The following is a 25,263-nucleotide window of genomic DNA, read 5'->3' as shown; positions in this document are numbered from 1 at the left end:
TGTGTCCCAGACAGAAAGCGCGTAGCAGACGGCAGTACAGGGAATCATGTTTGTGCCCAGACATCATCTAAGATTGACTGGACGGCCACAAATGCCGCACCCCACATGAGGATCTGCGTGGGAGGGGGCCCACGTCCCCTGCCTCACCCTTTAAGGCTTGGACTTGATTAAAACACGTCTTTGCATGCCATCTTTATACAAATACTCCCTGAGGCTGCCCATTTGAGAAAAGTGGCAGACAAGGATAATGTAGAAAAAATTCCTCCTGCAAATACCCAGAAGTGCTGCTACAGCAGTTTCTCAATGGACTGTGAGGCCCCGGCAGCAGGAGCCGAGGAGCTGGGGGAGTCGGAGTTGGGGTAGACGGAGCTCGGGGAGACGGAACTGGGGGAGATGGAGCTGGGGGAGACGGAGCTGGGGGAGACGGAGCTCGGGGAAACGGAGCTGGGGGAGATGGAGCTGGGGGAGTTGGAGCTGGGGGAGATGGAGCTGGGGGAGTTGGAGCTGGGGGAGACGGAGCTGGGGGAGGTGGAGCTGGGGAGTTGGAGCTGGGGAGATGGGCTGGGGGAGATGGAGCTGGGGGAGTTGGAGCTGGGGGAGACGGAGCTGGGGGAGTTGGAGCTGGGGGAGACAGAGCTGGGGAAGACGGAGTTGGGAATGTGGGAGACGGAGCTGGGGAGTTGGAGCTGGGGGAATTGGAGCTGGGGGAGACAGAGTTGGGAATGTGGGAGACGGAGCTGGGGGAGATGGAGCTGGGGGAGTTGGAGCTCGGGGAGACGGAGCTGGGGGAGTTGGAGCTGGGGGAGACGGAGCTGGGGGAGATGGAGCTGGGGGAGACGGAGCTGGGGGAGACAGAGTTGGGAATGTGGGAGACAGAGCTGGGGGAGATGGAGCTGGGGGAGACGGAGCTGGGGGAGATGGAGCTGGGGGAGACGGAGCTGGGGGAGACAGAGTTGGGAATGTGGGAGACAGAGCTGGGGGAGATGGAGCTCGGGGAGACGGAGCTGGGGTAGACGGAGCTGGGCATGTGGGCTGGCCGGGCTCCAGGGCCTCACAGGGCAGCCGGCTGGTGCACTGAACACAGGAACTTCCTGCCGAGGAGGTGAACGCGTGCTGGAAAAAATGCAAAGCTCCCCGCTTTCTTGCTCGATGCACATGTGTGGTGAACGGGAGCACAGGCAGTGACCACGGAGCCGCAGGGCCCCAGGTCCTGAAGTGGGGGGACAAGGAGTGCGCGAGACCCTGGGGTGCCGGCGGGATGGGTCATTTCTGTGACAGACTGAGGCAGGTGACGATGGTATAGCCAGGGAAATGGTTGAGCATCCTTTTTTTTCCTTTCTGTTAATCTTTAGAAGGGAAAACATGGACTGATGTACCTGTGCATTTTCTTACATTGCACGAAAGAGCTGAGGCATCTAAAAAAGCCAGCAGACGGCAGCCTTGACTGGAGTCCGGACGGGGCGGAGCGGTCCGCGCACTCCGGGCCACCCAGTGCAGCGAGCACGGCTCCAACGGAGCCCCCAGTAGAACCACAGGCACAAAGGCCAGTATCCTAAACCTCTGATCCGAGGAGGAAACCTTGGAACTACTGAAATATCCCAAGAGCCTTTCAGAACGTCCCATGAAGGAGACAGAAGGTGAGGTCACCACGGAGGGGCCCGAAGCTGCCAGGAAACTGGCCACTCGGGGCATTCCTAGGACACCCGGATGGCACTCGGCTGGAGAACTGGGGGTCCCCCCATACAGTGAAGGCAGTGAGCGCAAACAGATGGAGGCTTGTCGGGGTCCCCTCTACAGTGAGGACCCTGGGCACACACGGATGGAGGCTTGTCGGGGTCCCCTGTACAGTGAGGACCCTGGGCACACACGGATGGAGGCTTGTTGGGGTCCCCTGTACAGTGAGGGCCATGGGCACACATGGATGGAGGCTTGTCGGGGACCCCTCTACAGTGAGGGCAGTGAGCACCCTCGGATGGAGGCTTGTCGGGGTCCCCCTGTACAGTGAGGACCCTGGGCACATATGGATGGAGGCTTGTCGGGGTCCCCTCTACAGTGAGGGCAGTGAGCACCCTTGGATAGAGGCTTGTCGGGGTCCCCCTGTACAGTGAGGACCCTGGGCACACAAGGATGGAGGCTTGTTGGGGTTCCCTCTACAGTGAGGACCCTGGGCACACACGGATGGAGGCTTGTCGGGGTCCCCTCTACAGTGAGGACCCTGGGCACACACGGATGGAGGCTTGTCAGGGTCCCCTCTACAGTGAGGACCCTGGGCGCACACGGATGGAGGCTTGTCAGGGTCCCCTCTACAGTGAGGGCAGTGAGCGCACAAGGATGGAGGCTTGTCACGGTCCCCCGTACAGTAAGGACCCTGGGCACACACAGATGGAGGCTTGTCGGGGTCCCCCATATGGTGAGGGCTGTGGGCACACACGGATGGAGGCTTGTCGGGGTCCCCTCTACAGTGAGGACCCTGGGCACACACGATGGAGGCTTGTCGGGGTCCCCTCTACAGTGAGGGCCGTGGGCACACATGGATGAGGCTTGTCGGGGTCCCCTGTGCAGTGAGGGCAGTGGGCACACACGGATGGAGGCTTGTCAGGCGCACACGGATGCAGGCTTGTTCAGGGCTCCTGGGTGGCTGGTTCTGAGAGAGCCAGGACTAACCCCTGTGCTTCCTTGGCTGTGTTCCCCACCCCAACATGCTTTTCTAGGGCAATGCATTAAAAGCAGTGAAAGAAACGACCTCTGGGTACCAGAGAAGCCGTCATCTGAGTGAAATAAAAGCCGCTCAGCGAGTGCGGCTGGTGGGCGAGGCTGACTGATGAACAGGACCCAGGAGAGCGGCCGCGCTGTGCTTGGCATCCCGGATCCACGCCGAGTGGGGTGCTGCATCTTCCCTTCACTTTTAACACATCCCTTAAGTGTACCTGGTTTGTATGCCCCCTTTGTTTAAAAATACCGTCATAAGTCCGTGCTAAAATGCCAGTATAATCTTATGCTTAAATGATGTTTAAATGGATTTTCAACTACTTTATGCCAAAAAAAGAGATGGTTATATGTACACTTTTGTTCCATTTCTTTATTTAACTGTACATCCAAGGGGGCAACTACAATAAAAAACAGACGCCCCCTCCCAATGAACCACGTTGTTCACTATAAAACAGAAGATGATAGGGGTTGCTCATGCCGGCCAGCAGCTTCCTCTCCCAAACATCCATTGTAAGAAAGTCCTTTAAAAAATCAAGAGGCAGAGCAACCACTGAGAAATGCTCAAGGACAGACAAGGGCAGCTGGGTGGGCACAGCTCCCCGAAGACCCTGAAGCTCTGCCGGGTCCTCCAGTCCCACTCCCGCCCCACAGCCCTGCAGCGCCGGTGGATTTAATGGGAAAAGTCCCAAAGCTGTAATTTACTGCTTTGAAAAATGAGGGAGCCTGCTGCGTTTGACGTGCTTCTTTGAAACACAGAATATTTAAAATCCATACCCCAAACTTAATGCATGGACAGATCACATCTTTTTATGGCTTCGCTGGTGTAAGAAGAGCCTCATAACCTCTCACGAGGTATGTTTTATTCCTTGTAATGTGTATCACGTGAAGATTAAGAGGCTATATTATCGCCTTCAAAATGACCTGCTATTTCCTGGAAACAGTAATTTGCCGGACCTGTCCTTGCCTCTGGGGCGAGCATAACACCCTCAATAATCTTCCATTCACTAAGCAACGTGTCTGCGACAGAAAGATGGGTCTGGTCTGGCCATGCCGACGGGCATGCGGTGGTTCGGTGCCCGCTCTCCGAGTGCCATCTAGAGGTGGTGAGCCCCAGCGCAAGCGCTGGCTGGCAGGGCTTTCTGCGCTTTCTTATCCTGGAGAGTGTACCCTCGAGGCTAAGAGTGAACATGTCTAAGAGCTCGGGCATCTCATCCCTTCACACTGAGCCAGAACTGTAGGAACCTTCCCAGCGGAGAGGGGAGCACAGGGGTGGGGCTGAACCGAACCTGGGGCAGGTTCGCACTGAGGACAGAGAAGCCCATGGAAGCTGCAGAACCCGGAGCCACCAAGAAGCTGGCCCTGGAGAAAGGCAGGAGCGCCTGCTGGGCTGACCTCCGTGGCCGCCTGCCTCCCGTGAGAACTGAGAAGGGGTCCAGCTCCCCTTCTTGGTCACGTCGCAGTCACAGTCCTAAAGCAGCTCTTGCACCTGCTGGAAACCGTGTTCGCAGAACCCAGCCCTGCGAGGCACCAGCCCAGGACCCCAGACATGGGAAACGACTCTCTGTGACGCAGAAGCAAAGCCCTCGCTCCCCAGCTACGGATGTTTTCCCCATCGACAGACACACAAACCTACCTTTATTTACTTAAACAATTGTCTGAATCAGTTTTTTAAAAGATGCTTTCATAAATACCTACCCACTGATGAGACGCTTTCAGACGAGTCACAAATGTGTGTCTGCTCATTTGTTTCATGCCATCATTACCGTGAATGCACTTTTATGAAATTTAATTTCTCAATCTATTTATGGCTTTTAATTTTCTATGTCATTAACGTTCACATGTGGATTCTCACTGCTCTCCTGGGTGAAAAACCTCTCATGGAAAAAAAAAAACACATGTTTTCCCGACAGCAGCACATCTGTCTCCCTCGGAAGGAGGGAGTGACGGCACGGGCATCGTTCACAACCCGTTCACGTCTGTCTGCAGTGTACAAATACCCAGCAAGGCGCCTCCTGTTTTGAGAATGGATATGCAGGTGAGGTCAGCACAGGAATGGGCTTCACTCCGTGTTTATTGACTGGGGAAAGTGGCGGGGGTTTTCGGGAAAGGATTCAGGTGGAATCCTAGGAAACCAGAGGCCTCTCGCGGGCCGGGCTGTCCTGCCTGCGGGAAGTTGCAGGGAGCACGCGGGAGTCTGGAGCCCCCCTCCACCCGGGATGCCTGGCTCCTCAGCTCACGAGGCCCACTGGTTCCCGCTGTGAAGCTGCCCCGGGTCCTGCAATTAACCAGACCAGATCGGGGACATGAGCAGGCTGACGTGCTGGGAACTGCTTGGTACAGGAGAGACACCAAAAGTTGCCTTTTTTGAAGTTTTATTGTCTGAAGCGAGAGAAAGCAGAGAGCAAGACGCACATGTGCTGACCGCCCCAGCATCTCAGAGCCCCCAGGCCTGCAGGCATCATGGACAGAACACCCCAGCGAGGCGTCAGCTCACCCCCAGCCCACCCTGTCCAGGGCAAGCAGACACAGTTGTACGGGGAAACGCCCTTCCGCTGAGAAGGACCGAAACTACTAACAACAGAACACCAAGATAAAACCACAGCGTGCAGGGGCTGTCAGGCCACGCGGGACGCCACCCGCGGGGATGGCACGGCCCCCGGCCCTCAGTGGGCGGGTGAGGCGGCGGCCGCGGGGAGCAGCTTGGGCTTGGCCTGCTGGGGCAGCACCACGTCGGGGATCTGCTCCCCATGCTTGTACACGCTGACCGTCACGTCGATCTTCTCGCCGCCGTACTTGTTCTTCACGTGCATGCTGTACTTGCCGGAGTCCTCGGAGGTCACGCCCTTGATGGTCATGCTGACGTACTTGGCCTGCTCCACCTTGACCGAGAAGTGGTCGCTCAGCTCGATGTCCTTGTCGTTCTTGAACCACACGACCTCTGGGTCAGGGTTCCCGAACACCGTGCAGGTCAGGTTCAAGGTCTTGGGGGAAGAGCAGGCAGAGAGGGGGAGACAGAGAAAGAAGAGTCAGGTGGCCTCTGTGTGGCTGGACCCGCAACCCCACCCAGGTATTGATCTGCCCCACCCATCATTTATTTGGTCAACTTGCTCTTTGTATATGGAGGCACCGCTGGAGACCCCAGGAGCCTCAGACACGGAAGGTCTCCCGTGGTGGGAGGGGTGCTCTGTGTGTTTGGAAGAATGAACCATCCAGCCCTCGAGGAGACGAGGTCCGCAGAGGCAGCCCAGGCCCGGCAGGACGCAGGGACCCCCCACCCCGGCTCCACACTGGTAGGACGCAGGGACCCCCCACACCGGCTTCACACCCTGGGCCCACGTGAAGACCCCCCGCCATCCCGGGCACCCCCCACCCTCACCTTCCCCTCCATGATTGTCACCACGTCGGGCAGGCCGCCGATCACCTTGCCACGATCTGCAACAGGAAAGCAACTTGGCTGAGAACACCATCCGTGGGGCTGTTCCTGGGGGTCGGGGCACCCAGGGGCCAGGGGGGCTCAGGTGTGGGGGTGCTGCCCGACAAGGCTCACGGCTGAGGGGCCCCTGGCTGAGGTCTGAGCAGAGGGGTGAGTGATTCCATGTTGGGAGGGGCTGGCAGGGTGGTGGGTAGAAAGGGGGCTTGTGAAACACCCGAGAAGCTCGGGCTCTGAGTGGGGCTTCGCGGATGAAGGTTCACCCCGGCCACAATGCCGGGTAAACCGAGTCCTCCTGAATTCCTTCGGGAGCTGGAGGGGCCTGGCCTCTGGAGAGAGGATTCTGCAAGAGCAGTGTTTTGTATATATAATGTACATATATTATACATATATGTATACATATATATATATATAGTGTAGTTTTCTGTCTCCTGTGATGTTCTGACATCTGAAATCTCCGCCTGGCTAGGCAGATAACCCCCACCAGCCAAGGGCCCACCAGGAACCGCCCGTGACCTGTGTCAACCCCCCGGCCAGGCCAGCCTCCACCACCTGCCCTGCCCCCGGAGGGGACACTCCTCTGCCTGGATCACCCCAGCCGGGTGTCCGGCAGCTCAGAACACCCCTGTCGCCCAAAGCCCAGAGAAATCACTAGAATGAGCCAGTCTCTTGTTCACCCCACCCTGCCTGCCTTTCCCTGGAAACCCCAGGACAGACCATGGCCTCCGTCCCCCTCTGTCCTGCCCTCTGCCCCTTGCTCCCTGACCCCCGACCCCTGCGTGCCCCTGCCTCCAAGACTGGAAGCCTGTCCTGCGTCTCCTCTGGTGGCCTCTCCTGAGTAAGCAGCGAATAAAAGGACACAGAACTGGTGGGGGGGGGGGGTGTGGGAAGGAAGGCAGGGGGGAAGGGGGCTGGCATCGGGCTGCAGGGAGCGGGGGTGGGCGGCTGGGGGCAAGAGGGGGCATGGGCAGTCCTGGGGCTTCGTCAGGTGAGGCGGATCTGCTGGGCTCCCTCAGTGACACAGGGTCCTAAAATACAGACCCTTTAACCCCACCCAAAAGAGTGTACTGTGCTTGTTGTAATCAAGCATGTACTCACTTTTCTCTGCAAAAGCAGCGGCCCTAAAAAGTGAAGAGGGCAGAGGAGAGAGAATAAAATAGTCATGAGAAATGCTGTCAACTAAAGCATCACACATTCAAGAGGTCTGCTAGAGACAGAGCTTCTCCGAGAATACACCCAGGTCACAGGGTTGGACAGAGTTCTGATGCCTCCCACCGCCCTGCCTCCCAGCTGCCGAAACCCACAGAAAAGTCTGCCATCCACACTCGCAGGGTGAAGAGATTTCTTTTTTCACCACATTGCTTTGGAGATTTTTAGATACTTTTTGAAAATGTCAGTTTCTGATTTACCCCAGTTATCCATTCATCCATCAACAAATATTTACTGAATAACTTAGTGTGGGACAAAGACTGTTCTCAGTTTTAAAGATGCTCTAAAACTGAGACACAGATTAGAAATCCCAAGTCATTCTTTAAAAAGTTGCTCTGAGCAATGAAATATTAATTGGCTAAAAAGAAATGAGCTCTCAAGCCATGAAAAGACACAGAAGAAGATTAGGTGCTTATGACCCAGTGGAAGAAGCCAGTCTGAGAAGGCTGCAGACCATAGGATTCCCAATAGAAGTGACCCTCAAAAAGCACCGGGGTAGGAAAACTCTTGTGTGTATACCTGTCAAACATTGTATGCTTGTCCCAACCCACAGACTGTCCAACACCAGAGCGAGCCCTAACGGACCCACAGACTCGGGGTGACAGTGACCTGTCCACGCAGGCTCCCCAGGTGTAACTCATGGACTGTGCGCTGGGGGGTGCTGAGTGAGGAGGCCACGCATGAGCGGGGGTGAGGGTATTTTCTGTACCTTCGTCTCAATTTTGCTGTGAACCTAAAACTGCCCTAAAAATATGAAGTCTTTAAAAGGAAACTAAACATACAACATTTTAAAAATTGCTCTGTATGATGAGTATATATAATTATGGACACATATATATGCATATATAATTATGGACACACATATATGCATATGTAATTATGCCTATTTCAGAAATTCAGTATTTAAATTCATTTAAAGTAACCCAGGGTCATTATAACTCTAAAATCAATTGTTAGATGCATTTATAATTTAGAAGGACACCTTCTTCTGGATGTGGAATGGCTTAAATTGCGAATTTATCCCAGTCCCTAGAGCTTCACATCCCTTGGGTCAGTGAGGCATCCACAGAGGTCCCCACACTCAACCAAAATGACACCTTGTCCCCTGGACGCCAGAAGGAAGAATCTATAGCCAAACATGAAAATCTTACTTGAGCTGCTGGAATTCGGCAAACGCTTCATCGAAAGCTGCAAGGGAATATTTCACACGTTAGTGAGCGTCTGAATGTGCTTGGCTTTTATTCCCTCACTCTCTCTGCTCCTGAGTTTGCTTACTGAACGCTGACAGATAGCCAAATGAATAAAGCGCTGATTCAGAAGTAATCCTCTCTGAGTGAAAACCGTAAACTTGGTGGTTTCCTTTTCAGCATCCAGCTTATTACCCTGATCACCTAGTACAAAATTACCAGGGGCCAGAGAATAATGATCCTACCCTGACCAGACAGGTCGAGCGAGCGCTGGTGGTTCTTCTTGCCGTCGAGAATCTCGAAGGTGTACTTCCCCTTGTCCTTCTCTGTGGGCTCACAGATCTGCAGCCAGGCCATCTCCTCACTGCCGCCGATCCTCATGTGCTCGCTCGACGCGATCTTAGCGTCCCTTTGAAAAGTCACAGGACACACTTGATTTACAATCTCACATTGCACGTGAGACACCTCTGGGGCATGTTGGGCGTCTTTCGGAGGGAGTCTCCTCCAAGCTGTAGAGTCAATGTCATCATAGATGTCTCTGGACATTGTACATTTACGAACCACATCAGCAGCTCAGCTCTGAAAACTTTCCGAAATTAAATCTGATACTTATTTTATAGAGATACACTGCTGTTTAACATCTGCTTGCTGGCCACACATAGACTATCAAATCCTCTAGGCCATGAGTTATTTCTCTACTTAAAAAATTAAAAACAGAATCACTGTATGATCCAGTGGATATGTAACCAAAAGGATGGGCAGCAGGGACTGGAACAAATGCTCACCCATGACAGACGATGGATAAGCAAACGGTGGCCCGTCTGCACGATGGAATGGGAGGAAATTCTGACTCTCACTACAGCACGGATGGGCCTCAAGGACATCATGGCGAGTAAAACCACCCAATCACGAAGGGAGAACTACCCCCAGCATCGACTCAGCCATGGCGAAGGCTGAACACGGCACTGAAGGAGGGGGCGTCCACCGAACGCCAGACCACCCCTCAACCTGCCCGCACGTGTTTGGAGCCCTGCCGCCCACCAGGTCTCCTGCAGGAACCCCCGGCCCCTAGGCAAGCACGTCCCCAGCCCAGCATGACCCTGAGATCAGCCCCACTCTCCGGTCCCAAGCCCAGACTTGACCTCTGCCCCCACCCCATGGTCACAGCCCTGCCGTCTTGGACTGGGGACAGATTCTGTCCCCCAGACACACAGGAAGCCCCCCGTCTGCAGCAGACCCACCCCTCCACCACCCCCGGCCTGGCTCCATCCCCAGATGAACCCTTGCCTCCAGAACCTTCCCTGGCCAGCAGCCCCAGGGTCAGCCCCCACAGCAGTTCCATGAACCCGTCAGCTCAGAAGGCAAACCAGCCCTGCTTGGAGCAGCAGCAGAATCCACCGTCACCCCCCTGACAGCGACCTTGGCTCAGAGGACTAGCTGTTCCTTACTGCCTGGGGACTTAAATGGGCCAAGTTGGATAAAACCGCCTCCTTGGTTTTATTACTTGATCACAAAACCTGACTGAATCCCTTTATTCCCCAGTAATCTTAAAACAGCTTACATTAAGGAGAGAAAGAGGAAGATGTGCAAAAGCCTACATGTGTCTGCCTGTCTGTGTGAAAGCAACCAGGAGGCTGGTCCTTGCAGCGGTGGGCGGGGAGGGCGGTGGGCTGGCAGCAGGGTCGCCCCGAACCTCCCCTCCCCCGGGAGCCCCAGGCTTCACTGAGACTTCAGGGGCCTCTGAGCAAAGCTCCCCAAGTTGAGTTAAAATCTGCACTCTGGGATTAAAGCACTGTTAACTGTTTCCTTCTGTAAAGAGGCCGCTGGAGTCTTCAACAACCCTGCTGCTTCAACGCCTTCAGCAGCCAGTACTTCGCACTTTGAGGTCCAGCCCTCCCGCGTCACAGTCATTTCACCTTCCAGCAAGAGAAGAAAATCCCCTATCAGAGGGCATTTCTGCCAGCTCCACTTTGTGGGTTTCTAAGTCCTTAGGAGCAGGTTTACACCTTCCTCTAAGTGGCCTTGGTGTCTTACTCAGCATTTTCTTCAAAGAGCAATCAGCCTTGCTGACGCACACGTTTCACCAAATCCTCATCTGTATTGATTTCTCATCACCTACTGGCAAAGAATGTCCGGGTCCCCAGGACGAGTCTCCCTCCGGCACCCCAACTCTGTTAAGTGGGCCCAGCAGCCTCCCATGGTAGGCTGTATTTCAACAAATGCTTGTTATTCTCTATGTGTCCGATTAGTGTCTAACAAGAACTTGCTTGTCAGTGACATACAGCCAAGGTCCTGTAAGGCACATGTGAACATGCTGGGGTCCTGTCCGCTGAGGAACAGAAGGTCTGAGTTTGTGGACGTCACTGAAAACGTGGTCTGCAAAGGTTGCCTGTGTTCTCAGGTTAGAGGCAGACTAACCACAGTCCCTACTGCCCGTCGGAGGCCAGGCCCGGGGGACGGTAACCCTGAACCTGGTCCTGTTCCTGACAGACCTGAAGCTTTGATGAGTGTGCTGGAGACAGGCCTGGGGAGAAGGGTCGGAAGGGCAGACCCCAAGGGGCTGGAGGCAGGCCCTGGTCCACCGCCGTGGGCATCGTGGGAGTCTCTATTGTTTTAATTGTGAGCATGCCCACCTGGACGGGCAACCGCAGCAGAGGTGAAAACAGAGAACCCCGCTGTGTGCAGGGCTTGGTCTCACTTGCTTTCTTCTCTTAAGTACTGTTAAGTTGTTGTGGTCTTTTCTTCTTAATTGATCTAATGAGAAAGCAACAGACTGGAAATCTGGAGTGTGGTTTCTGAATACTTTTTCCATCAGCTCTGCCAGATTCCAGACTAAATGTGTGTCACTGGCAAAGCCACCCTCGTCTAAACCAAGAAAGCAGAGGACGCGATCTCGGGCACCTTCAGCACTTCTCCTCTTTGTCCTTCTCCCCCCATTTCTGAGATGGCCCCGCCCTGAGCCCATGGCTGTTATCACTTCTCAAAACTGCAAAGTCTCAAGAGGACTTGGCCAGGAGCCCCGTGGCCCAGCGACGGGCCCCGGGCACCTCCCTGCGGATACGCAGGGCCGCGGCCATGGCACGTGGACACTTACTTGTGGTACCAGTTCACCTTCATTTCCTCAGTGAAGTATTTCATGAAGCACTGAAGCCTTATTCCTTCTGGGGTGCAGAGAATCTTCAGTGGAGACGCAGAGGCTCCTGCAGAAGACAGAGCAGACTCAGAGCCGAGGAGAGCGGTCTGCGCTGGGTGAGAGCGGGCTGGCCCTGGGCCGGGAAGCCCGGCCACGTCCCTGTAAAAACATCCTCACCCAAGTGTTCTAACATCCACACTGAAGGTACCCGAAAATCTCTACGACAGAGCCATGAAGGGACTCAGACGGCCCCAAGAAAATGTTCTCAAGGGGCTCCTCACGTCCTGACCACGTCCATACAGCCACTACCACAGGCTTACTTACAACTAGACCGCGGGCAAGCCTCCAGCGCAGACGGGGCCCCATGCTGATGGGCCTGCCCGGGGGGCAAGACCGCACCCAGCTTCTCACACCCCTCGCCTTCCTCCTCCTTCCCCCTGAAGGGAAGAAGCCCCGGGCATTCCATCGCCTACATGTTTTCTGGAAATGCATCAGCAATGCCCCAGTGGGAGTACCTCCACGGGGCTCTGAGCTCGGAGCCGGCTACCTGAACGCCCCGCCCCATGGCCTCTGGAGCCCTCTCTCTGCTCCTGCCTGAAGATAAACCAGAAAACGGCTTTTCTAAACCCCTTCCTGCATTGTGCTTCTCCCCACATTTCACCCTGTGGTTGGGGGGGTGAAGGGGCTAACCACAGAGGGCAGCAAGCCACACATCCTGGAACACAAAGATGCGGAAACGCTGCAGTCTTAACAGAAGAGCGTGAAGAGGAGGCTCGTTTTTCAGACCACAGTTAGGGTCAGTAAATGATAGCGTGTCCGGAAGGGTTTCCAGTCAAGCAGGGAGCGGGGAATGGTACTGTCTGTAAGACGCCGGGGCAGAGGAGAGTGGCCGGATCTGACTGCGGTGCCTGAGCACACGCGGGGCAGCCAGGCAGGAGAGCGGTTCTGGGAGATATCTCGGCTCAGATCCAGGTGCCGCCATGTCCCCTGTGCTCCTCATCAAGCCTGCAGGGGGTTACACTCTGCCCACACCACCAGCAGGGGCTCACTTCAGCCGGAATCCACGGATAAGTAACTGCGCCCACCACGGGGAGAAGGGACGGCTGGATGCACCTCCCGGATAATCAGACGACAAGAGCCTGGCTTCCAGGGCTGACGCTGACCGGGGCAACATGGCCCAGGAAGTCATGTGCTTATCCTCAACTGTGTCCTTACTAAGCCTTGACTTGGAAGCTTTAAGGAGCATCTACGTCTTATCAGACAAAATTTAACCAGATAGGCATTTAATCTTTGCAGTCACCACACCAAAAAGTAAGTTCTGCCATTGGTGCTTCTGTTTCACAATTGATTCTTATTTGATTAGACATTTCAGCGTGAGCATTAAGAATCAAGGGATACACTATAAGTCTGGCCCCCGTTACAGAACATACACCTCAGACATTTTTGTGAAATAGGAGGATTATGAACGGGAAAGAACTGGATGGGTCGCATCTTAGAGTACACGTCTCGTGAAAGGAGGGAATGTTGAAGGACGTCAGAAGGAAGCCTGGGCTCCTGAACTAGGGACACGCGACGACCCCAGTGCTCCCCAGGACTCTGCTGGTGACAGCAGGTCACACAGCTCCCCGGGACCAGAGTCCTCGTCTGAACACTGCGGTCTCTCCTAAGACGCTGCAGAAGTACACAGCTCGTGGACACAGTGATGCGATGCTGAAAGTCAGTCTCAGGAGCCTGAGGCTCCAGTTCTGCCTTCCCACCTCAGAAGTCAGGTGGAAACGTGAGAAGTGTCAACAGCATGTTCTCAGGTGTGTGTTCACACACAGAGCATCCTCCACACAGAGAACTGTCACTTTGGCATCGATTCTTGTAACAGGTTTGTTTGCATCCACAGAGTTACAGAATTTTACCTCTGGATGAGAACCTGAAAGTCACCCCTCCAGATTCCCTATCACAAGGGTGAGGAGGTCAAGGGAGCCTAACTCTGTCACAACAGATTTGCTTTGCAGGCACACACAGCCTTTAGCTCTGGGGACACTAAGAACAGACTCTTGTTCTGTGGGCCGTTAGCCTGACCCTGCAGGAAAGCCCCTTCCTTATGCCTGTCATCCGCAAGATGCTGTCCTGCCACTGAACCTGGGCCTGTTCACAGATGTGCTGTGGTTCCATCAGCTGTGGAAAATGCCCTTCTCGGGAAATAGAGAGTCTAGCCCCAAAATGACTTGAAAATTAGAAGGCATTTACTTACCACAGACTCTACTCATCGCCAAAATGATATCCTCGTACACTGAAAGGAAGGAGGAAATGCACAGTTACAGGCCTAATGTATCAGCAGCATATTCACATTTAATTAAATTGATACTGGAAAGCAGGATGTTCAGTTGAGAAATGAAACATTAAAGTGGCAATGTGTATCCATGAAAGGCTTATGTGGCGATAAATCCTTCTAATTTCTCCACTTTTTAAACCTGGAACAAGGACATTTTGCTCAACATTCATCTGACCTTGAATTTAATTGAACCACCTCATCCCAAGTTCAATCATTGTAACACATTCGTCACGGGACAGGATTTGGCTCCTGTTGGTGGACGAAGATGGCGTTTCAGAGAACCACAGAGTAACATCATTCTCAACTCACTCAAACACCTCTGAGGACAGTAGGAGCAGAAACCTGTCCTCTACTGTGCTCCCACTAAAGACACAATATGCCTAAGGACACAGGAGGCCTCGCCTGCATCTCACACCCATCCTGCTGGCCAAGTGCACTTCCCTGGGGAGGAGGGAGAAAGCTCTCATCTACCTTTGCCAGCTATCTCAAGGGTAGACACATCCTGACCCCTGTCGTCTTTCAAGGTCGCCTTGTATTCACCGTGATCCTTCTTCGACAACTGCAAATGAAACAGATCCCATGTGAATGTAAAACTGATGCCACGATATAAAACCTAATGCAAGCTGATACATTTCCTTTGCAAACCATGGAAATTCAGCATGCAAACTGGGAGATAAGGCAGAATTCACAAGGGATTTGAAAGACTTTTCTTCCTTGTCTCTCTGTTTTCTTTACCCCACTCCAGTATTCCTGCCTGGAGAATCCCGTGGACAGAGGAGCCAGAAGGTCGCAAAGAGTCAGACATGACTGAAATGACAGAGTGCGCACACACGTGCACACGCGCACACACACACGTGCACACACGCGCATGCACACGCACGCACACACACACACGCACACACCTTTGGTATGAGCAGCTCACAGACCCCCTTCTCCAGGTCAGGCATCTTCTCCGTTTCATATAGAACATCATCCTTTAGCCACTTGAAAACCGTTTCCTTCTTGGTGTTTGCAACCTACAAGACAGGGGTCTTATGTTGAGCATGTGAATTGCTGGAGCTCATGAGAAAAAAGTCTTTTCTGATTTCAAATCACAGACCTAAAAAAAGTAAATAAACTTTTATTATAGACAGTGTCAGACAGAAGCTCACAGGAAAGCTGTCTGTTCTATCAATGGTACATACATTTCTAAATTCTAGCTTCTGAAATAATTAAGGCCTGACAGGAAGAACAAGTGACTCCTCTTTCTTCTGACCCATAAAATTAGATGGTGTAAGTTTGGTTCATACAAGATTTCAATAATAAAGACAAGTTGTGAGCAGTGAATTTTAAATTTATAAATAATATAAAACCACACGAGTGTGATCTGACCATCTCCCTAGTCGTCACTCCCTTCCAGGTGGAACTGATCTCTCACCTTACACACAAGCCGAACCTCACACTCGTCTGTAACATCCCAGTGTAGGTACTCAGCGAAATGCGGGCCTGAGGGGGAGAAGGGAAAAAGTTTTTAAAAAGGAGAAAAATGTATACACATACACATACATATAAATGCATTTGGGGCAGAAGAAAGTAGTTGTTCAGTCTGAAACCAAGATGACTTAATAAAACTAATCTTCAGGGCTTTGACCTCAGTGTGTGCAATCCTGGTACAAAAATCTCAATTCCCAACAGGACGATGCTGCCCAGTCTCTCCTGCTTACTGACATCTAACAGCTCCTGCCCTTTAGAAAGAAGAATAATGAAATACTATATTTCTTCTCAAGGCACGTGTCTGACTGAACATCCACCAGCATAGCCTATAAAAACCTTGAAATAGGAGAACTAATCTAGGTATGATGAAGAAAAAGCAGTTTGACCTAGCAATCATATCAACATGTGATATTTTATTTACATAGCATCTGAAATCAAAGACAAATTTATATATCTGTAAAAAATACCATTTTGCTTAATATAAATGTAAAAGTCATATGCTAATAACACATTCAACATAAAAATACAAAGCAGATTTAGGAAGTATTTTTTAATTTCTTCTATATAAATACATTCTACAAAGTTAAAGAATCATATGGTAGAAATGGGTAAAATAAATATTTTGTCTATTAAAAATAAAAATAATGTAAAACAATAAAAATAATATTTGTATATTTTAAAATCTGTATTCTAACTTTAAAAAAAAAAGAAATTCCATATAAAAATGTTTTTCAAATAAACCCCTGGGCTATATTTCAGTTTTTAAAATTTATCTATTTTCCTTCATATCTAGTTATTGATAAGATGCATTTTTAAAACAATGTATCTTAAATATATTATTTGTAACTAAAGAATTACATCTAAAAGTTCACGTTCATACAATTTTAAGTAAAATAACAAGTTCATGGGAATTGGAGTTGGGTCTCCAGCCCTCTCTCCATCTGTCCTAATAAAGCCCCCACCTCACTGCCCCCTTCGTTCTTTCCTCTTTTTGTTAGAATCACTGGACTCACGAGGACCCTTCCTTGTCTCTGCAGGAGAACATGAACACTAAACGAGATTCCAGGGCTTTTCAAGTAGAAGCGAGAAAAAAGTACAGATGAAATAAAGGAACAGAAAGTGTCCAAACTTCTACAGAATAGAAGAGATCTGACTTTTCCATCATTTAAAATTGCAGTTAGCCTTCTGGCCTCCGACAGGATCTGCTCCAAGCAAATACTCAAATCCTACACCTTCGTCTATGCTAGCGGTGGGAGAGCCAGCCGACCACCTACCTTGTTTCCTGAGGAACTCCTTTCTTTGCAATTCAGCCTCTTCTAGGACAGTCTTGAATGCTAAATCCAATATTTAAGGGAAAACACAGAAATGAAATACACATGCTTCCCTCCAATCAGAAGAATCTGTTTTGAATTCTCTTTTATGGACACACAAGGGCCTCCCACATGGCATACCGTCTCCAATGAGAACCAGGGAAGACTGGCTTTTGGCTTTTCCGTCCTGAATCTGCACGGTGTAGGTGCCCTCGTTATCAATGGTGAACCGATCCATCACCATCTCGATGATGCCAGTGGACTTGTCACACTTGATTCTGTGTGCCTGGGAGGACACAGGCGAGGTGAGAATCCCACCTTCCCGAAAGGGAAAACGCCTTTCCGAAGCTTCCCCTCTGGGATCTGACAGTCACTCAACTATTGTATCTTAAGGAAGTAGGCTGCCCAAAAACCAGGAAGTGAAATTTCACCCACTGAACCTATTGGTGAAGCAAAGATCAAATAAGGGACATTAGGTGATGACGCCCTGTGTCTACATGGGGAGCGACCTACACTCAAATCCAGCAGAAACTCTGCGCACTCCCTGGGGATGTGCACCTGCCATGAGATAACTCAGCATGTGGGGAGCAGAGCAGGGTGCCCTGGGACCCGTGTGACCACAGAACCGGAAACAGCAGCACAACCACCTCCACGCCGCGGGGGCTTCAGTCTCGGGGGCTCGGGGCCCCTCCCATCACCACGCTGGCACCGGGGCTGAGGGTCTCCAGGCTCTGCAACCCCATCTGGGCAGCATCGGGTCGGGGGGACCCGTCCCAACACAGCCCGCCCAGGGCTCAGTCTCACAGACTCCACCCTCGTCGCCTGTGAGGAGCTCAGGCGCTCCGACGCCGTGTGGTTGCTGACGGGCCATGTGTTACTCCACCCCGGGTACGAGGTCACCATCGAGCACGTCAGAGGCAGGAGGGGGACAAGCACACGGATGATCGTGTCCAGCGCAGCCGCCAGGCAGGGAAACGGGGCCGAGGCGCCAGGACTGAGCTCCCCGGGGGGGGCAATGCAACAGCAGAGGCGGGCTGCTCCCTCAGCCTGGGCCTCAGCCTGCTCCAGGCCCAGTGAGCAAAGGCACGGCCACCTCTGCCGGTGACGCTTCCTGCAGGCGTTCCTGCCTCCTTTCAGAGGCAGGCAGCCGGGACTTAAGCAAAGCCTTCCCCGCCTGGACCTGACCTGTCCCAGGAGAGCAGGGCCTGGAGCCAGGTAGGCAGGGTCGCCGCGGGACTTGTGGTCAACACCCAGTGCGGGGACCAGGGGAGGCCACTCTGTTCCTTAGAGACACCCTCCTCCCACACCCTCACCTTGACGACACTACCAGACGCACTTCTGTCTTAGGCGACTGAAACAAAGTGCGTAAGATCAGCCGCGTCCTGACATAGCATGCGCATCTATTTTCAGGATGCTCGTCTTCCTGTTTCAGCTGGCATTTATATTTTGGATTCGAAATGCCAGTATCCCAAGAGCGCCCAGATAAATGTTAGTGAAATAGCACCTCTGTTCAGCGTCCCTAAGCTCAGCTCCCTTGGCATCAAGGGTTGGCTCCAAATTCCCCCGCTTGGTGTTGGAGGAGGCCCCTCTGCCTTCTCCCACCTTCCGTTTTATCCAAGTGAGTTTCCAAGATGCCCCATCCGTGGCCACTCCACTCAGTCAGTGCACCCCTCATCTCCGGCCCACACCTTGCCCACTCTCCCTCGGGGAGGCTGCAGGGCACGCCTGGTCCCCAAACTATTCCTCCTGAAGAGAACCCAGGAACCCACTACTGTGGGAATCTCCTTTAAATACTCAGGTTGTACTAGCTCCTTCTCAGAATCAGTACTCACTGTATGTGGCGCTCGTGGTAAAAAACCCAGCTGCCAATGCAGGAAACATGAGAGTTGGATCCCTGCATCTGGGATGTCCCCTGGAGAAGGGGACGGTGACCCACTCTAGTGCTCTTGCCTAGAAAATCCCCTGGACAGAGGAGATTGGTGGGCTACGGTCCGTGGGATTGCAAAGAGTCAGACACGACTGAGCGACTTCACTTTCTTTCTCTCTTAAATGACTTAGCTCGCACATAATTGTTTTAACACGCTCTTTTTCTATATCATCCTCTGACTCAAGTTGTGTTTCTTTCACTCTGGGATAACCTCCAGGAAGGCAAGGTTATATGTCATTTTTCTAGGCTACAGAGGGCACTCAAATGCAATTTGCAGAATATCAGCTGCCAACCATGGGGAAGAGAGAATGAGTGTGTGAGGTCCCGGGGGTTAACATGATGCCTCAGGTTCTCTTTGACCAAAGATGACTTCGGGCTTTAAATGAATCAAGCCAGCCCATGCCCATGGGCCTTAACTTCCAGTAAACATAAAAAAAATCACCTTGACAGTTGCAAATTCCAACAGACCATTTGTAACACTGTGTTCTTGCACAGGATGGCTTAGGTATTTTTCTTGATGGGAAACTGGTGTATATGAAGTGAGAAACACATGAATGAGACACGTGAGCTCAGATTACTTTTTGAGGGAGGTCATTTTGGGAGACAGTGCTGATCACAGGGAGTGCATGGGACCTGTCTCCTTCCCGGAGACTCGGGTGGTTCTCGGGGGCTGGACAAGGAAGGGGCTGAGGGCTGAACAGAGTACCTTGTGGGGCCTGTGGGGGTCTTTGTAGTTCTGAGTATTTGCTTTTGCAAACCAGGAGCAAATTTCAAGGAGCCACTCTGATTCTGTCCATTTTCGCTCCCTTCAAGCATCTGTGAGGAGCAGTCTGCAGAACCTGCTCTAATTAGGCCTGAGAGGTGTGAAAAGGAACCTCTCTCACCGACCAGATCCTCAACAACCCAGAGCCTTCCCCCTTCTCTTAGCTTCTGCACCACAGGGTCTGGGCAGGCTTGAGAAAAAATTAGGCTTCTGGCGAGTGCCATTATGCAGCGAGACAAAGTTCAATGATTTTATGGGGGCCATAAATACAGGTTTCTATGTGACTTTCACAAAACAGCGTCAATCTCCACACGGAAAAGTCACCTGTGGATTGCTAATTAAGGCGGTGAAATAGTACAGCCCTATTGCAAAAGATGAGCTGTGCAGCGAAGATGTCATTCTTAAAGCCAGCTATCCACAGCAGGGAGGAAATGCTAATCAAAAGCTGCTCTACAGATAAAGCACAATTACACTAAATTCCACTGCACACCCACATGATCTCTGCTCATAAAAAATGTCTCCAGTTACCTCGATCACGACGCTCTTCTATGCAGTGTCCACACTGTGGGCTCTTCTGCAGCCAGGAGGAAGCTGCATGCTTTCTGCTTACTAGCCAACCCCCAGCTTATACAGTCCTTCAAGGACGTCATTATTCTCGAGGGGAGGATGGACTGGGAAAGAAACTCCCAGGATCTTTGTCCACACATGACCTCTCCCTGAGGGACATCCGTCTAACCCAGCTTTACTAAAACCTGTCAGACACAGACATCAGACTAGGGATGAGGAGCCCAGCTCAGAAGGAGAGTGAGCGACCCTGCCTCCCAGCCAGTCCTGTTCAGACTCGTCCCGCAAATGGTTGAGGCACCTGACTGAGACTCAGTGGGATTGCTAAATAGATACGAAGTGGTGGGTATCGAGGGGAAAAAGGACAGAGGAGGTAAAGATGCTGGGACTCAAGAGACCCCCAGGGCACCACTGAACAGTAAGGAAGGGCTCCAGTCAAGCGGTCGGCTTTTAACTGGGTTCCCGGTTGCGCTGTAGTAATTAGACAGAATGACGTATATCGAAACACAATATTCCACAAGCAAAACAGGAACCTTCTAACATTCGTAAGCTTCATTCTATACAATTAAAAGCAGCAGAAGGACAAAGTATTGCATCACAGCATCCTATGCATTTTCTTGGCCCAGATTCGCCCAGGGGGCAGCCTAAAGCTCAAGGGGTGCAGACGCTAATTTCCCTGGCATCACCTCCCCCAGGAGCTCTGGGGGCTGGGGCAGGGTGAGGGAGGCCTTGCTCCCATCAGGGCAAAAATACACACCTTCAAAACCCCTATGAAGAGGAAATAAATGGATCTGTGGAGCGTATCCCTCACACCGTGTAACCAGAACCTTTCCATAACACCAAGCTCAATGTCTCTAAAACGTAGACTGTCATTTCTTAATTGGAATAGGCTTGAATTTAAAGACCTCCCCATCTCTCACGTAACCCAGACCAAAGCTCTGAACAGTGCCAGCCTCAACCTTCTCTCACCCACCTTGTCAGCCTTCTACAGCCCAAAAGGGATGAAAGCAAACCCAGAATGCTGACTTTCAGGAACTGACCTCCCCATTTGTACCCGGTGTCTCCAAAGCCAGAGACCACACTCACACGCACTCACCTCGCTGTCGGAGACTTCTCTGTCGTTGATGATAAAGCGGTAGCTGGAGTCTGGGGATAAGTGCTCAGCCTGGAGCCAGAAGCGGACCTGGCCCTTGTCGAAAATCTCATAAGCTAATTCTGACTTCAGAGGAATCGCTAGAGGAAGAAAAGAAATCACAAGTCAACAGTGCGCGAATCACTGTGAGAAAGCAGAGCTGCATGTTATAGGAAAATATCAACCCTCACTATTACATTTTTTGAAAATGTAAAAAGCCCCTGAAGATTGACTTGATTATGAAAAGCAAAACTAAGAAACAAAACTCTAGTTAGCACGGCACTGCAATCAAAGCCTCACCCCCGGGGGCCTCAGCACGCATGGTCTGCTTCCCCGAGGGCCCACCAGGGACCACAGACATAGTCCGTCTGAATCCAGTGTAATCCACAGCTGAAGATCCCACCGGATGCAATTCTCACTTGGATTAAGCAGACACACTCAACCCGAAATCCAAAACTTGGTATGCGATGAAAATCACAACCGGTCACAGTAGCAGCCACGACCTGTTCTGAGCCACACGCTGACAAGCGTGCCAGTTGCCACACGAGGCCAGGCCCCCAGACTGCACAGGTCACAGACCCGGCCCTGCTCCAACCCAGGCCCACTTACTGGGGTTCTTGATCTCATTGCTCAGGGCCTTCAGACGTCCCAGCTCTGAAATTAAGACAAACAGCATCAGTGGTTTTGACCTGTATGTTCAGAAGTTTTAAGCCAGAGCAAAGCTAGACAAAAGAGATTCAACGTCACCAGGATTTCATTTGAGGCTGTGAAAGAAGTGAGAACTGAAATGAGGAGACGGGGTAACGTGAGCTGTGAGCGCTCCCTCCAGGGAATCAGGGCATGCCTGCTCAGTCGCTTCACTCATGTCTGACTCTCTGCCACCCCATGGACTGCAGCCCACCAGGCACCTCTGTCCACGGGATTCTCCAGGCGAGAACACTGGAGTGGGCTCCCACGCCCCCCTCCAGGGATCCTCCCGAATCAGGGACTGAACCCCCATCTCTTACGTCTCCTGCATTGGCAGGCAGGTTCTTGACCAGTAGCACCACCTGGGAAGCCCCCCAGGAAGTCAATGATGCCTCACCGTTGAGACAACCCACTTCCTAAAGGGGTGAGTTAGGACTGGTTAGGGCGGAGGTCCTGAGTGCAGGGCTGGGAGGGCAGGTGTGTTCTGGAATAAAGGCCGACCTGCGCAGGGCAACACAGGGGGCTCCACCTCCACGTCCTCTCACTCCGCATGAACTCTTTCATGAAATCAGTCTGGCTCGCCGAGAACATGCTGCTCTGTGATTTTCCTTCTGCTTTCAGACTGTCCTGCCTCAACATCTCTCTCACCTACCCAGAATTTCACTGTGGTGTATTTTCATGAGTTTAAAAAAATTTATAATAAACTAAACAATAATAATAAAAAAACAGAATACATTGCTCCTAAGAGTCTCAAGAATAAGTTAAGAAAAACTGAAGGTTCTAAATAATTTCTTTCACCTTCCTTCCTTCCTTCTTAAAGTTAGAATTTAGAAATGAGATCATGGTTACAAAGGTCTGTATGCAAATCCACTCCAGACTTTGGGCTTCCCCGACGGCTCAGGGGTAAAGAATCCGCCTGCAGTAAAGGAGACTCGGGTTGGATCGATCCGTGAGTGGGGAAGATCCCCTGGGGGAGGAAATGGCAATCCACTCCAGTACTCTTGCCTGGAGAAGCCCATGGACAGAGGAGCCTGGTGGGCTGCAGTCCAGGGGGTCAGATAGAGTCAGACACGACCAAGCACAGCACAGCATTGGAACTGAACACCGAAGCAGACTTCTCCTGACCAGAAGTAACTCAGCCTGGACCGCTGATCTGAGGGTGTCCCAGCGGGTCTTGCAGCAGGAACTCCCATACATCAGGTGACCTAAAGCTTCAACATCAAGGTTTTGCCTGACTGTACTTGATGTCCATATACAATATAAAAGGTACTGGAAGCGTCTGTTCTTCGCAATGATTTAAAATTAAGGTGAAATGTCTCCAAACTCAAATGCAGCAGAGGAGTACACCACTTGTCAGAATTCATAAAGGATGTTTTGCAAGTAAAAGGCTGTTTGAAGACCACCATGTAGGGGTCAAACAAGGCAGCTTAAAAGGCCTGTGAGCAGATTCCAGCCTGTTCCTGCTTGCTGGGGAGCTTGCTGGGGACCCCAGGAAGCAGAGACAGTGCACCCCTCTGCCATTCTCCTCATGGTCCCGTCAGATCACAGGGGCTCCCCCCAACTTACCCAATGTCTGCACAGGACCCTCAGATGTCTGCCATCAGCAGACCCTGTCCCCTCCCGCTGCCGCCCTAGCTCCCGCTCCCGTCCTAGCCTCCCCACCCCCACTGTATCCCTCTTCTGAGACCACCCCCTGGCTGTGTCAAACAAACTGCCAGCTGGTAAGGAAAGGATTAGATGAGCAAGCTGTGGCATTTCTGACTGAGGACTCTCAGGCACTCGGAAGCCTTCAAAGACCCAACACGAAGATCTGAGGCTTCCATCCAGGGTTATGCAGTCCCATCTAGATCACAGACACAAGAAACGTCAACCCAGGCAGGGGGAAGCCTCCCCCAAAGGCTGGCTCAGTGCCTGGGGACTCAGACCTGGGGGCCCACCTAAAAGAAGGGTTGCTCTTCACCGGATCGTGATGAGATGACTTCCTTCACTCCTTTCTGCCGTCTGCTATTTGTAAGACAGCGAGGGATCTTAACTACAGCAATTAAATGTTATCTCATGCACACAAACACACCCATATGTGTGTGTTTTCTTTTATTAACCGATTACCTGATTATTCAGTGCTGGGAGGAAAGGAAAGCTTCTTTGCATGCCTCTCATTAGTTTTATGAACATATTTATAATATGCTAGTTGATATTTGCCAAACTAATGAAATGTAAATAAAACTCATCTCTAAAATACAAGTGGGAGGCAATAAATGCAATATAGAGAGCAATAAATAAAATACTCCCAGACCAGTGATTTACTTAGTGGCTAGAGTTTGTGTAATTCCCAAAATAATCTTTGGATTTAAAAGATTCCCCACCTTTAGCCTCCTTCAAAGACACATCCCTTTTCTGAGCAAGTAAGTCTTTTCTCTATGAGCATCAATTTCTCAAAGTGTTATAAACACCCCAAAGGTGAGCCAGTGTCCCGCAGGCTTTACCTTCCTCATCCATGACAAAGCTTGAGGACACACCATCCGTGTCGCTGACGGACACAGAGTACGTTCCCAGGTCCTCTTTGTCCAGGTTCTTGAAGTACAGCTTCGAGCTGGAAGGGGAGAGAGCCCGGGGCGTGAGTTGCTGTGCTGGGAGGTGCTCCTAACGGGTCACGCCGGCCGGCCCGGGGAGGAACTTACTGGTCCCCCGCGGTCTCGACCTTGAACCTGTCATCGTCCGCGATGTCCTCGTAGGACTTGCACCACGTGAAGTGGGAGGCGTCCGTCACCTCTGGGCAGTCGAAGCTCAGGTAGACGTTGCCCTCCTCGTCCACACCCGCGCTGACCTCCTTCGTGCCTGCGGAGGAGTCGGGAGCACTTAGGGATGCGGCATCCGCCCCGGGCTCTCTCTGGAGAAGGGGTGGCCCCGGCAGAGAGCACATGTCACATCGAATCAGCCGTTTTTGCCGACCGTCCGCCCGGGATATCGGCCAACACACCCTCGGCAGTGACGGAGGGCAGAGGAGGGCAGGTCTGCTTTCCCGACATCACCTTCTGTCCACTTCCTTTTCTGCACCCGGCACCCCTGAAGAAACCCTCAGGGCTGAGATCCAAACACTCGGTCTTCCCCCGGGGTCTGACCCCTTCTACCCCCAGGCCCCGGGCAGCACGGTCACAACAGTCTCCCCCACACCCCGCTTTCCTGTCCCCACTTTTCCTCTGGGTCAGGGAGTGTGTGCTGGACGCAGCTGGACACCTGGCCCCTTAGGGGTCGGAGCTGGAGGAGACGTGACAGCCAAGCCGGGAGCTCGCAGACACCCTCCTCACCAAGATGACGGAGCCGGGAGGCAGAGCGCCCACCCTCGCCGATCTCGGGGAGGGGAGACCCCTAGGGACGCCATGGCTTCCAGTTCCCTGTTCCACCCCTCCTGGGAG

At 52.2% G+C, this 25,263-nt stretch overlaps 2 protein-coding genes across 2 annotated transcripts in view; both read right to left on the bottom strand.

Moving 5' to 3' along the window:
• Window positions 1-287: 287 nt before the first annotated feature.
• Window positions 288-1,027, bottom strand: LOC122432275 (putative protein TPRXL). The gene is made up of 2 exons (XM_043454078.1): window positions 669-1,027; window positions 288-621 (listed from the first exon to the last, which is right to left on the bottom strand). The coding sequence occupies exons 1-2, from the start codon at window positions 1,025-1,027 to the stop codon at window positions 288-290; spliced, it is 693 nt and encodes a 230-aa protein (XP_043310013.1).
• A 4,037-nt stretch (window positions 1,028-5,064) lies between these two features.
• MYOM2 (myomesin 2) overlaps window positions 5,065-25,263 on the bottom strand; it is a 60,516-nt gene continuing 40,317 nt past the window's right edge. The window contains exons 22-37 of the mRNA XM_043454301.1: window positions 24,529-24,685; window positions 24,334-24,440; window positions 21,773-21,817; window positions 21,128-21,264; window positions 16,919-17,063; window positions 16,742-16,801; window positions 15,412-15,479; window positions 14,897-15,010; window positions 14,466-14,553; window positions 13,914-13,952; window positions 11,630-11,735; window positions 8,781-8,944; window positions 8,500-8,536; window positions 7,238-7,260; window positions 6,086-6,141; window positions 5,065-5,690 (exon numbers count right to left, since the gene is read on the bottom strand). Of these exons, the coding sequence (XP_043310236.1) occupies window positions 5,373-5,690; window positions 6,086-6,141; window positions 7,238-7,260; window positions 8,500-8,536; window positions 8,781-8,944; window positions 11,630-11,735; window positions 13,914-13,952; window positions 14,466-14,553; window positions 14,897-15,010; window positions 15,412-15,479; window positions 16,742-16,801; window positions 16,919-17,063; window positions 21,128-21,264; window positions 21,773-21,817; window positions 24,334-24,440; window positions 24,529-24,685 (1,664 nt within the window). The 3' untranslated portion in view covers window positions 5,065-5,372. The remainder of the gene's footprint in view (window positions 5,691-6,085; window positions 6,142-7,237; window positions 7,261-8,499; window positions 8,537-8,780; window positions 8,945-11,629; window positions 11,736-13,913; window positions 13,953-14,465; window positions 14,554-14,896; window positions 15,011-15,411; window positions 15,480-16,741; window positions 16,802-16,918; window positions 17,064-21,127; window positions 21,265-21,772; window positions 21,818-24,333; window positions 24,441-24,528; window positions 24,686-25,263) is intronic.

The sequence above is a fragment of the Cervus canadensis genome, chromosome 31, assembly GCF_019320065.1.
Source record: "Cervus canadensis isolate Bull #8, Minnesota chromosome 31, ASM1932006v1, whole genome shotgun sequence".
Classification (NCBI taxonomy): domain Eukaryota; kingdom Metazoa; phylum Chordata; class Mammalia; order Artiodactyla; family Cervidae; genus Cervus; species Cervus canadensis.
Note: the sequence above shows the minus strand (reverse complement) of the source record. Positions and strands in the feature narration are given on the sequence as shown.